This window comes from Emys orbicularis, chromosome 8 (genome assembly GCF_028017835.1).
Source record: "Emys orbicularis isolate rEmyOrb1 chromosome 8, rEmyOrb1.hap1, whole genome shotgun sequence".
In the NCBI taxonomy this organism is placed as follows: domain Eukaryota; kingdom Metazoa; phylum Chordata; order Testudines; family Emydidae; genus Emys; species Emys orbicularis.
The window spans coordinates 18,832,566-18,846,909 of record NC_088690.1 but is presented as its reverse complement, the minus strand read 5'-3'; the positions used below and the strand labels follow the sequence as shown (position 1 = coordinate 18,846,909).

The 14,344-nt window shown below is 39.9% G+C and overlaps 1 protein-coding gene across 1 annotated transcript in view; it reads right to left on the bottom strand.

Annotated features, from left to right (window-relative positions):
- Positions 1-14,344, bottom strand: part of RAVER2 (ribonucleoprotein, PTB binding 2) — a 62,693-nt gene that overhangs the window by 30,657 nt on the left and 17,692 nt on the right. The window contains exons 2-3 of the mRNA XM_065409865.1: positions 7,024-7,090; positions 757-1,226 (exon numbers count right to left, since the gene is read on the bottom strand). Coding sequence (XP_065265937.1) covers positions 757-1,226; positions 7,024-7,090 — 537 coding nt within the window. The remainder of the gene's footprint in view (positions 1-756; positions 1,227-7,023; positions 7,091-14,344) is intronic.

The following is a 14,344-nucleotide window of genomic DNA, read 5'->3' as shown; positions in this document are numbered from 1 at the left end:
GATAATTACTGGAAACAATTAAGACTGAACTGGGGGAAAGAACTGGGCCCTGGCTGGAAGGGCGTCTGGCCTGTGAAGAAGATTATTAGAACCACATTTAGGGTGAGAACTTGCATGTAACCGGTTTCTTTAGTGTACTAAGCTTAGTTTGCGTGTTCTATTTTGTTTTCTTAGTAATCTGCCTTGTTCTGTCTGCTACTTCCTTAACTACTTATAGTTAATACATTTATTTCTGGTTTACAATATAACCCAGTTTATGTGATTTCTAACGGGGGGGAGGGAGGGGCGATAAGTTGTGTACACCCTCCTTCACATAGAGGGAAGAGGCGAATTTCATATAATTTGGGGTTTGTACTCCAAGGGGGGAGTGGACATCTGGGTGCGGTGGCAAGCCCCTTAAACTGAGTCTTCCCAGAGTGGATCTGTGTCTCTCTGTGCAGCTGGGTGTGGCCCTGCCTGTGTGCTTGGCTGGAAAAGGCTGGGGAGCCTAACCCAGCAAGGCCAGGTAAAGGGGACCCAGGCTGGCAGAATAGTCTGACTCAGTGATGTCCCAGCACACCAGGTGACACCCCAGGGGGTTTAGCCCATCACAGTATACACATAATCACCCACTAGGTTTCCCAAATTAAGCCACTCACTAGTCTAGTTACATAAAAAACAAAGCAATGAGTAGGCATGCAATAAAATACGTAAACACAAAGCTATATACATCTCCATATTCAGCTTCCAAAAGACACCAATTCATAGGAGACCTACCTGGCAGAACACAGGTTTATACTTAAATGAGAACATTTGCATCAGTTCCTCTGAATCAGTGTAGTCATTGGGGAGTTTATCTACACAAAGGCACTTAGAATGAACAAGATCGGTAGTCAACTGATTAACATCCATCCACTGTGCAAAGAGGGTGTTTTCACCTAATTGCTTCCCCAGGAGTTCCATTCTAGCCTTTGCAGCAGAGTCCTTTTTCATGTATTCCACAAACCCGTAGCCCTTGGAATGGCCAGTAACTTCATTATAGACCAAAAAACATCTCTCAACATTGCCATATGCACACACTAGTTCCTCAAACTCATGTAATGAAAATGAGGTGGGCAAATTGGTAACGCATAGCAAAGCATCTGTTGGTTGGAGCTGCACTGATATTTCTTTTCCACGAAGAGAATACTGGTGAAACATCCGGATTGCGTTTTGAGCCTGCTCTCCGTTCTGCAGAGTAACAAACGCTGTAAGAGAACAAAGAAAGTTGGTGGAAGAAACAAGCTCTCAAGCTTACACAATGCTCTTCTTCAGGTCTGATGGGGATGACAGACTTGAAGGTGCACATTTCTGAGTCTTTAGAGGCAGAGGCAAAGGTGCAGACAATTCAGATCTGCACGTTAAATTGCCATTTAAAATACGGATGCTAAATTCACCAAACTACAGTAACCACCGTTATTAATACTGACGCTTGAATTCAAAGTGGCATAATTATTAAAATGACTTGGTCCATTATGACAATGTATAAATCACCATTTTTCTAGGCCAGTGGTTCTCAACCAGGGGCACATAGATGTCTTCCAGGGGTACATCAACTCAGCTAGATATTTGCCTAGTTTTACAACAGGCTACATAAAAAGCACTAGCGAAGTTAGTAAAAAGTAAAATTTCATACAGACAATGACTTGTTTATACTGCTCTATATACTATACACTGAAATGTAAGTACAATATTTATATTCCAATTGATCTATGACAAAAATGTGAAAGTAAGCAATTTTTCAGTAATAGTGTGCTGTGACACTTTTGTATTTTTATGTCTGATTTTGTAAGCAAGTAGTTTTTAAGTGAGGTGTAACTTGGGGGTAACGCAACACAAATCAAACTCCTGAAAGGGACTACAGTAGTCTGGAAAAGTTGAGAGACACTGTTCTAGGCCACTTTTTGAGTTAGGAGGAAAAGGAAAGTGCCATATATCAGTGTTGTCTCTAAAATTATGCTTCAATGCACAACATATGACACTACACATGCCTGTTTATCCAAACTTTTAGCCACCAATCTTTTGGCATATATTGTTCTTGCTGTGAATACCATTTTTATGTCCTGTAGCACTGCAGAATGTGAGTTTTCCATAATGAACTTAATCAAAACAAGCCCACACAGCAAGGCACATCAAAGACCTGCTGCAGATACAGCTGAATTGCTCAAGTGTAGATGCTTTCCAGGCCCACAAAGCTATTGTTTAATGGAGAACAGAATATATTCATGGACACAGTCAGACTGAGCACTCAAAGGCATGATCAGATCTAGATTTCAGATTTAATGGGCATTTTGGATAATATCTCAGTATGCAAATTTTTGTTTGAATTTAAAATGAAGTGTGACAATCTCTGAAAAACAGCTAGTGGTATATTAATTTGTGTTAAAGGGAGGGCTAAGAGTAAACATAAGACTAGTGAGATTGACACTAAAAACAAGAGAATAAAAATGAGAATCTCTGCCACAGTGGTCCAAAGGCAAAAATAGATAAATGTCTTTAGGCAATCACAGCAGAAACAATATCTGTTTTTATTTATTTGTATGAGACCACAGCCTGAAAACTGGGACAACCATGTTTTCTTATCATACAACAACATTTGAGGTCTCAGCTGCCCAACAACAAGGAATAAGGATTCTTCTTCCCCAGTCTTTATTTATCTCATCTGTAAGAAAAGTTTTAAGGACCAAAAAAAAAAAAAAAAAAAAAAAAAAGCCGTATTATTTGCTATTCTGAAGTTTAAATAGCATGGAATTCACTGCTATAAAGCATATGTTCCATTGCTGTTACTTAGAGAACATTTTTTTCACAGCAGTCTTGGCAACACTCTCTCTCTTCTAATGAATTATCATACTGCAGCTTTGGGCAAATTTGTTGCCAGGTGTACCTTTTTTTTTTTTTTTTTTTTTGCTGATGTATCACATTTCAATAGAAACCTTTCCTGAAATTCAACTCCAGGAAGCTCTGGTTGCAAGATTACTGTTTAAAACAGAAAACATCTTTTCCAGATAACCTATTCATCATCTGTTTCTAACACCAGTGCACAGGCAGAGAGAAACTGAATAGTAAGATGACACTATTCAGAAGCAGACATGCTAACATTTTCTTTCATTCTTGAATAATCAGAGGTTAAAACTGTCTAAAGTAGGATTTATAAATAAAATATAAACATCCACATAGTATATTTTAAAGTAAAGTTTGAATCATGCTGTAGCTGTGAATGTCTTATATCAGTTTATAAAGCCAACAGAACAGAGCACAAATCTTACCAACAAACATTATAACATCTAAGGTCTCAGTTCTGCTCTCCTGTGCAAGGTATAAGTTGGCAGGTATCCTGTACACAATCACCCAGTGTGTTTGTGTGTATATATATATATATACACACACACACACCCCATAGCTGATTTTACAAACTGTAACAATTCAAAAGATATGGTGATATACAGATGAAAACAACAAATAAAGAAGAGGTCAGTTAGATTCTGAAACAGACAGCATGGCTAAACTAGACTATTGCACAGCCCAATATTTATGGCTTATTTCCAGAAGGATGATATTTGGTATTTTAGGAATAATAGCAAAGAAAGCATAGACAAATGGAGTTAGATTCTGTGGAAATCAACAATAGTTTGAGAGTGCAAAATATTGTTCAATTGTTTTCTGTTCAATTGATAATTCTTCTGTGATCTGAGTGAACAAACAAATTCAAAACTGCACAGAAAGTAATTTAATGTAAAGTAATATAAAGAAAAAACAAGGGGGAAAATTGAAGATAAATTGTAATTATAGTTTTCACTCAGAGGAGGAAGGATCTTACAGGGCAGATTTTATTATTTAAACCATTGTATAGCTCCACAGAACTCCATTTATCTGAATTAAACTGAGAATATTTAATTTATCTGGACAAAAAGGATTCTAAACAAATGGGATTTTTTCCATACAAATAATGCACATGTTGGCATTTAACTCAATTTTCAATAATGGGGTTGGTGGGGGGGGGGGGGGGATAATAATGGTGTAGAGGAAGAAGGTTCTATTGTGTTTACTTCAGTGTGTCAATAACCATTTAGACAGTTGCACAATTAAAGGTGAGTAAAGGTAAAACCCTACAGATGTTAAAAACTACTTGCTGATTCTGCAAGCCAAAGTTACTGACATGAGCAAAATAATCTGCAATATACAAAACCTGAGCCTGAAAGAGTCAAGTAACCCAGAAAGAGCTTCAAAAAATTTGTAATGTGCATATTAGGATTCTATCTTTTCAAAAATGCCATATTACAAGCCACATGAGAGAGCTATTAAAGAAGAGCTCTGTATAGCTTGAAAGCTTGTCTCTTTCACCAACAGAAGTTGGTCCAATAAAATATATTACCTCACCCACCTTGTCTCTCAGATATTATCTAGGTAGATGTGGAGTGAAATGCTTTATCTTTGAGGATCTATGGTGAGATTATAAGAGAAGATGTAATAGAATATCAGGGTTGGAAGGGACCTCAGGATGTCATCTAGTCCAACCCCCTGGCTCAAAGCAGGACCAATCCCCAGACAGATTTTTACCCCAGTTCCCTAAATGGCCCCCTCAAGGATTGAACTCACAACTCTGGGGTTAGCAGGCCAATGCTCAAACCACTGAGCTATCCCTCCCCCACAAACAGAAGTATTTATACCGGTTGTAGCACATTATTTTTTCAAGTCCTATTTATATATGGAAGGGACGGTCAAGTCAAGCACCCTGCCTTCACTAGCAGGACCAAGTACTGATTTTGCCCCAGATCTGTAAGTGGCCCCCTCAAGGATTGAACTCACAACCCTGGGTATAGCAGGCCAATGCTCAAGTCACTGAGCTATGGCCAGGATCTCCCCTCAATGAAAAGAGGAAAAATCAATGTCACCCAGACCCCATCCAGTCTCAGCTTCCTCACTACAAAAGTGTCAAAGATGAATATACATATTGTGCATGTGCCCACTCTGAAAACATGAGTTGGTCTCTTTCCTTTGTGCAAGAAAAAAAAACCAATTAAATGGTAAGAAACGATATGAGTGCTCATATCCCTGCCCACACAAGTGGGTAAGTTTTTCCCTTCCAGTAGAGGGATGAAGGAACAAGAGTTGTGAGGCCAGCCCCCAATAAGGAACTGGCTGCCACTCCTCCACTTAAACTTTAGTAGGAATTTCAGTCAAAGAAAAAAAAAAATTCAGCAACTAAAACTAATTAGAACAGCGTTTCTCAAATGCGGCCACCAGGGGCTTTTCTTGCGGCCACAGCCTCCTGGGCAGTGACTGGAGTGGAGGCGCAAAGCAGTACCTCTCCCCCCAGGGCCACCAGAAGGGGTTGTGCCCTCCCCAGATCTGGAGCCACAAACGCCAGATGAGCATGCAGCCAATGAGTTTCCCACCTTCCCAGGGGTAGCGAGGCTCGGGCTTCAGCCTGGGGCGGCAGGTGGCAGGCTCCAGTCATGGGACTTTGGGCTCTGGCCCTGGATCCCAGCCACATGCCAGCTCTGGGCTCAACCCCACCATTGTCCCTGGCCCCCGGGCTCACTGCCCCCTCCCAATTGCCCCTGGCCCCCACTGTCTCCCTACCCACCTCCCCATCCAGGGCTTAATTTGTCCCCTGGCTTGCCAGAGCTGAGTAAGTCTGCTGTGAAAATTGATATTTGTATGGTTGTTAATATCACTTTTCACAGCCTCCCAGCTAGCTAGGAAGTCTGCTATGAAAAGTGATATTAACAACCATACAAATATTACTTTTTGCAGCAGCAGACTCACTAGCTAGCAAGTCTTTAAAAAAAAAGGCAACCAAAAACAAAAGAAGAAACAACAACAACAAAAGACAAGAATGTGCAAAGCACCTTATTTGTGTTTCTATTCTGTGTAGATCCAGTAAAGAATAGAGAACTGTACATTATTTTTATTATTGAGTCTGCAAAAAAAAACCCTACATAAATAAATTATAATGATTTGAACATGTATATGTGCATATTTATTTGTTGTTCCTAAAGTTATTTAAGTATTTTAAGAAAAATTGTCATAGCGGCCACCAGCAAGAGTTGGTGGCTGCACTCTGAGGCCACCAAAAATTTTATTGTGAGAACCTCTGAACTAGAATATCCAACTGCAGAAGTCCAGAGGAAAAATATTTCTTCTGATTGGTAATTCTGGGCTGACATAAGATTTGGAGGAACCAGAGTAAACGTTAAGATTAATGCCCTCCTCCTATGGCAGCTTCAACCAGTAGGATTTCAAAACAATACCTAGAAAATGAAACACTGAAATAGACAGGATATTGATACATAGCAGCCTGCAGCACTTGTTCCCAAACTTGGCAATTTCAGGTTGTGCAAACAAGCAAATCATTAGGAGACTGCTGCACAAACACACCATACTTGCTAAGGGCAGCAGCCAGAAACACCATTACCTTGGCAAAGATGCCTGGGAGACATATAGCAAGGCCAAAATGGACACGGTTTTCAAGATGAAGATCACCCTTAAAAGCCTGATAATTCTCTTCAGTTCCAAAACAAGGCAAAAACCTCCACAGACTTCAGAACTGATTAAGTAAATAGAGTATATCTGCTCTCTGTCTTATATTACCTGGAATCCCTACACCTAGACCTGGAATAGCTCCTCTTTTACAGAGCTATCCTGGTGTGCAGGGCTTGTCCTAGCAGAGACCAATGGATCAGTCTTTCACAAGTGGATTAAGCAGTTTAGCTAGACCCATCCAAAAGGTGCATTACTTAAGGGATCATAAATGTAGATTCACAGATAATGGGCCCTATCTACCTCCCACTAAAGTCAATATGAGGCTTTCCAATATGAGTTGGAAATGGCCACAATTTATGCAGCCAAAGAACAAGTCTAGGAATAGTTAAAGTAGTGGGCAGACACAATCTGATGATTTCATATGTGGCAAAAGAAGTTGACTACTAGTTCTATCAAAGAATGCAAATGTGTTACCAGGAAACATACAATCTTAAGTACTGGAATATTCTAAATTCTTACCTGTTCTTTTATTTCTGTCCACGTAACAGTACTTTAATTCATAATCTTTGAATAGTTCATGGATTTCCTAGAAAAGACAAACATCACAAAAAGTAATCCATCAAATCAAAAATAAAACAAAACAAAAATGAAATTCAGCACAATTTTCCAGTTATGTTACATTGAAACATTCCCAACGAACAAGTAGTTACACCTTAGACATATTATCAAAGATTTGTTTATAAAGAGGTTAAGAGTCACAATACTGGAGCAATATCTTATCCCATATGAGAGAACCAAGTTCAATAAAAAGCGACAAAGAGTCCTGTGGCACCTTATAGACTAACAGACATATTAGAACATAAGCTTTCGTGGGTGAATACCCACTTCGTCAGATGACTGAAGTGGTATTCACCCACGAAAGCTTATGTTCTAATATGTCTGTTAGTCTATAAGGTGCCACAGGACTCTGTGTCACTTTTTACAGATCCAGACTAACACAGTTACCCCTCTGATACAAGTTCAATAAAGTAATTCTCCATGTTTCAGTCTCTGAGAGTAGGCAAAGCAAAGGTGTGACATGACGACTCCATTTTTATAAAGAAAAAGGACATAACAGTTAAAGAAAACTAACATGAAAATCTTTTCTGATAGAATGAGGAAGAACCCATTTACTCTCTCAGTGAACTCTCTTACTCTGAAACCCTCCTTACTGGTCTTGTTTACATTAGAAAATTACATTATATTAGAGCACAACCTCTAGGAATCATAAGTAACATGATATAAAAAATATACACAGAGACATAATGAAGATAACATCACATTAGCAAGCTGTGGTGAACCCTAGGGTTAACTATGAGAGTCACCCTCTACGCTGAGTTGTTTTCATCTCATTATTTCCTACAACTCCTCAATCTCCTGTTCTAACACAGTGTAATTTCTCAGTGTAGAATGCAGTGGCAGTGGAAGCCCCAAATTGCTCGAGTGCAATTCAGTGGACTTTTACTACTCTTGTGGTGAATATTCCCTCCACTATAATTGACTTTTACTCTGAAAATCCTCCTTGGAATGCAGCCAGTATCAAATTGCTTGAATGCAATTCAGTGGACTTTTACTCCTCTTGTGGTGAATATTCCCTCCATTATAATTGAGTTCTACTCTGAAAATCCTCCTTGGAATGCAGCCAGTATCAACAGGTGTTCGATGCTACATTCCAAGCGGATTATCATGTCCCCTTCCTCCACTACTCTGCCCAAGTTGAGGAGGAGGGGAAGGAAGTAGCCACTATCCTCCCATGGGGGAGGAAGCAGCAGTAAGCGTGAATCCCTGGTTCCCAAACTTGTACATCTGTTTGCCACTATAAGTGAAGATGTGGTCTTCCACAAATGTGTGCCACACACAAAACACTAACCAGTGTCCCTTCTACTGCAGTGGGTAAAGAAAGGACCAGTCTACCTGTCTGAAGGTGAAAGAAGTGACATGAACATACTGAATCTTTTTGTCAGGTAAACACTCTAGTGTTATAATGAAACTCCATACAACTGAGCAAAATAATCGACACAAGTCATTATAAGAGGGTTCCACTCTACATGATTTCCAGTAGCACAGCACACACTCATTTTGCCAGTCTGCTAATTCAATATACATGGCTAACAGGTTAATGGGTTTCATCTCAGCAGGATCGAGTGTATTCTTTTAGTCAAACCAGTCTCGCATTTCACTGGTTAACAGCTGTCAAATGCTATATTAATAAAATATGACACTGCTCCTCTGACACTCAACCCATCCCATACTCAGATGTGATGTGAATGTGGCTTTTAAATAACAAAATACACAAGGAGCAGTCCAAAGATTTAGAACCTGTAGGTTATTTGAATGTAGCCCAGAAGAGTACACTCTCTTCAACAGAGTTGTGATGCTAGACTCTCATCCATGAGAAGCAGATTGGTGGAGGATGCAGTTTTCTTTGCACTTCCTAGGGACTAGAGAGTAATGTTGCAGAATCCAAGGAAGTTATTAGCTGTTCCACTTACACAATGTGTAAGGGCTACAGCTCTTATCTGTTTCATCTTTAACAAAAATAATGCAATCAGATTTACCAAAGTTTTACTATGTAACAGCAAAATATTAGTCCAAATGCACAATGATGTTGTTTTGTGAAAACCATTTCTGAACCAAATCTTCATTCAGCAACAATAATCTGCAATCTTGCTGGAAATTTAATTGAGAGTGAAAATAGAATGTGATAAATCATCTTCTTGGTGATGATTAAATTGAGATGAGCGCATGAATGGATTTTAAAAGAAAGAGAGAGTACTTTTTTAAAAAGTAAAGCAATTTAAAAAAACACTCTCAAGATTTTGTTCATAATTTTAAAAAAAATCATTTGCAACAATACTATGAAACCTTGAGGCTAAAATCTCACCAAAATGATGTGTTCTATGTCACTCATGCACAGGTACATTATTGTACAGCTGCTCACAAGTGAGGGGCTAATGGATTTATTTTAGTGACAAAACGTAAGAACTGAAGTATTTCTTTGGGGGAAAAGGCACCAAATATTACTTGGACTTTACAAACAAAAGCAAGAAGGAAAAAAAAGGTGTAGTCTTTCAACCTTGACAGCACCTCTTTGAAAAGTTAGCACAGTGATATGTAACAGATGGAAAACTAACAATAGAAACAGTTGTCCAGAAGAAAAGCAATCCACTGAGCTAAAGAGTTCTGTGCAGGCAGATCCCTGAGCCTGTATAAACTCCCTTTGGCTTCAGAGGTCCACATGGAGCCAGTTGCTGGACTGAGGTTTTTATCTGTGCATTTGATTGCATGTAGTATTTCAGTGGCAACATTTACATAAACTTTGTAACAAATAAAATTAAACATATCATACTGACTTTTTAAATACATTTAAAAGTCTGGATTAAGTCTTTAGTTTAAGTGGTTAGGTAAATATCTGTCTATATATAACTATTTTAAGTCTGGGTAAAATTTTCAAATGCACTTATGTGATTTGGGAACATGAGTCACATTTTCAAAATTTTACCCTGTCTTCCTGCTTGTGCTTTATTACAGAAGAATTAAAACTACAGGGGGTGCAGAGGGTTCCCTGCACACTTGCAGGGCTGGTGACACCCAGTCCCAGCAGGCACAACCAGTGCCAAGACCGCAGCCTTCCCCGCACCTTGCGCCGGCAGGGATCAGGTGTCACCAGCTCTGCAGTCTGGGGAGAGAGGGAGCTGGACTGTGACAGAATGAGGCTGCAGAGGGCTCTCTCTGTTACCACAGGGCTGGTGACACATGATCCTGGCAGGAACAAGAGGGGAGGTGGCACTCCCTCTTACCAATCGATTTTTTTTTGTCATTGTCAGTGCATCAGATGAAATTAATGTTTGCCAACATGCCATCTGTCAATTAAAATCGAATCCTGCCACACCTAACTATTGTGGCAGAGCTCCTTCTCCGCCTCGGTGGGCTCTGCACTTCCTCTTAGCGGTGGGCTAGGGGATTCCTCTCTCCCTGGGAATTTTATGGGTTTACTGTCCCCACCTTGCGGGAGCAGGGGTTCCTCCCAACCTCCCTGACAGGGGAGGGAGAGGGGAGCCTCTTAGTCTCTGGTAGCTCCTCTGGGCGTAGTGCTGGCAGGCCAGACACCCAGTTCAGTCTCTCCCCTCTGGCAGGGTCTCTTCCCCCAAACCTCTGGGGTCCAGAAGGGCTATAAGCCCTGTTGGGCAGGGTTTCCCTTGCTCTTCACCTCTGTACCTATGAGGTCTCCTTCCTGGAGTTTGTCAGTGTCTGTACTGTCTGGCTCTTCAGTAGCACGCCTGCTCCCCACAGCTTCTATTGCACGTGCCTATCTGACTGGATGGGAGGCTTTTAAAAGGTTCTGGCAGGCCCTTGATTGGCCTCAGGTGTCCTAATTAACCTGGAGTAACCCCTGTTCAATTACCAGGGGAAAAGGTAGCTGCTTAACCTGGGGCCCACTTCCCAGCACCCAATATGAGCACTCTCCTGTAGCCGTCTGGCCTGGCCCCATCACACTATATGTTTTGGTGCAGTCCTGTTTATGTACAAAGAATGTACAGGAAGTCCTGTTTCTCTAGACACAGTGAAAACAAACAAAGCAGGTAGTTTGCTTACTCGCAATTTCCTCCAGTCAGTTCTATGCCCACGGGGCTCTGTCTCTGCTCCCACTCAGGGCCATGCTCACCACTGCTACTGCCGCTGTCTGGGCTTTGTGTCTCTCACACTCACCAACAACCAAGCTCTTTGAGGCAGGGAACATCTACTACTCTGTTTATACAATGCCTCACCACAATGGGGCCCCACTCTTGGCTGGCTCACTGGCACTATTGCATTAAGCATGTTAAATAACAACAATCCCTTAACCCTTGCATTTTCAACCAATCCAAGAGAAAACTCTTATTCTCCCTAGGTTAGTTCTTGCTCAGGCCTGGCCTTATCGCTGAGAACCTTGAGCTGTGGATTCTATTGTTTCCAGCTATCATGATGTACAAAGTCCTTAACTGCTCCCTCCATTTAACCCAAATGAAGGGTGTTTATCAGACCCATTGGCTCTAACCAGGTTAATGGCAATCATAATAAAATTAAAACTGCCTCTACTAAAGGAATTTTCTCTCTTATTTACAAATGAAATGATTCCTCTAGAGTCTAGACATAGCTGACAACTACCATCCTTTCATGTATTTATACCTGCTCCTATATTTTTCACTTCATGCATCTGATGAAGTGGGCTATAGCCCACGAAAGCTTATGCCCAAATAAATTTGTTAGTCTCTAAGGTGCCACAAGGACTCCTTGTTGTTTTTGCTGATACAGACTAACACGGCTACCACTCTGAAACCTGTCATAGTATTTTAGTGTATCGTATCAACAATCTAAGAAAAAGCTGTAATTAATGGCAATATGCACTTCCATACAGGAGGCAGAGCAGACATGGCATAATTACACTCCTGTGAGTAACTTATAGCTGGCACTTGGAAACAAACATAGGTGTTCCTCCAATCTCTAATGTTGCAAAAGCAGTGTTAATGTGTGCTTGTATCCTGGACAAGACCAGTCTGACACAACTCCCTTGTGAATTCTGTTCCTGTTCAGAGTGGGGCTTTGCCTTCTTCAGTATGACAGATACACACACAAACATGTGGACTATGTCAGGAACTGTGAGCTAAACCTCTTGGGACAGAAATAAAATCAGGAAACTAATAATATTTAGCTCTTATACAGTTCCTTAAATCTTCAGAGCCCTGAACAAACATTCACTAGTTAATCTACACAGCATTAGTATAATTAAAGCTTAAATAAGAAAATAACCTATTGGTGCTTTTAAAATAACCTTTAAAAGTCAAAACAAATTCTGTGATGTGGGCTAAGAAAAAAGATTTAAAAACACTATAAACAGTTAGATAAAGTTTATGTGGTGGAAAATCTGTTATTTTCTCTACAGCACTTAAAATTTTTCAGCTCCTGCACACACGACTAATTGTCCTGCCTGATCTTCGGTGGAAATATTAACTTTCTCTTATGATTTTATTTTTCATCATATATTGTCATTCTGAGATCTGGATCTCTCAAAGGGAATGATGTCTGCTCCAGAGAAGTGTCTGTCCGTATGCCCTATTGTCTGAATTTTAAAAAAAAGTAGAATGGTAAGCATGCCAGGAATAGACACACCCACCTTACTACTGTACCAGCACAATTCATACTATTATTTTAAAAATAAACAGCTTATTTCATGCCAAGGAACTACTACTCCAAACAAATGTATGCAATAATATCCAACCTTTCTATTGTGAACCTCAGGGCATGCTAAACGTAAGTTCTGTTGCCATGTTTAAACATTGCACAGGATGTTATTTTTAGCAACAAAAATTAAAAACAATTATAATGGTGCCTGTCAGGGTTCCCATAGTAATGAGTCTAGTGAAGTTGCCCATATAAACCTTGCTTTAATGGTTCATAACTTGGCCTTTAATAAATGGCTGCATGGTGAAACTTCACATATATATTCTTGACATGGGAACAAATTTTGTTTTTAAATTATTTGGGCAAAACAACTTATTTTGGCTAGTCAATTTTTTTTTAAATCTTTTCCTAACTAGAAAAGGCTTTGTTTTCATTTGTACAGGCAGTCAAAGCAGAAAGGTGGAAAATTGCCTGAAAAAAGACCTCCAAGTTTCTAGACAGTACACAACAAATAACAAGTTATGCATCAAGAATCAAAAGGTTTTGGATCATTTAAATGACTGTGCCAACAGATGATAAGTGCAGTTCAATGTAGGTATAAAATAAACCAATTTTGGAAAAGTAACCAAGCAAGGGAATATGAAAATTTGCTAAACAGGAAAAATATATGCTAGTTATGGTGGAAAAATCAGAGACCATCTGCTACAGCTTAAAAATGCAACATACAGCACTAGATTGTATTAATAGAGGTATAGATAACAAAACAAAAAGAATTGTACTATTTTTTTATTTCCTGTAAACTAATGACTGGCTAGGTTAAGGATGCTCTAACCACACATCAGTTGCCAGATACAGTCATAAATATTAAATAACAGGAAGGGCTAACACCCCAAAAACCCTAATCAAGATTGGGCTCCATTGTGCTATGCCCTGTACTAACACATACAAAGACATATTCCCCACTTTGAGGAATTTGCAATTTTTCACTCCTTGCTTCAACTGAACTTCTCACATAAGTAAGGGCTGCAAGATCAGGGAGATCCCCTTCACCTGCTTACGGTATGGATGGTGGCCATTCTGAGGAGGGCTCTAAAGTTTTTACCCACACCATTCCCGCCTCACTCACAGGATAATCTATGCAGTTAGAAAGAAAGGCAAGTCTGCAATTTCTGGGCCACAAACTATTATTTGGAACTGCAAAAGTTTAATGCACACTGACTGGTCCGCCTCTGGATAGTCAAAGTCATATTTGCAACACCATTTACAAGCAACCGTCCTGTGGACTCTCTCATACTCTCTTATTTTTGGCATAAGAGGACAGAGAACTATCAAAACAGAGCTAGCATATTGATTAAGATATGACAACAATAGCTTCCCAAGGACTGTCCTGCATAAGGAATGAAAAACAAAACACTTCCTTATCTGCAGAGCCAGATTAGAGTATTGATAAGCACATTTGTAGGGAATTATAGTTTTAGATCATCACAGTAAGTATACAGGGGAGCATGTAAACTAAATGGAAGATAAAAAATGTGGGCGAGCACTAGAGGGAGTAAAATCACAAAAACAATACACCAAAGGAAAGCAGCAAACAAAGGAGCATAGGCAGCTTATGGCAAGAATGGTACTAGTTATCCAG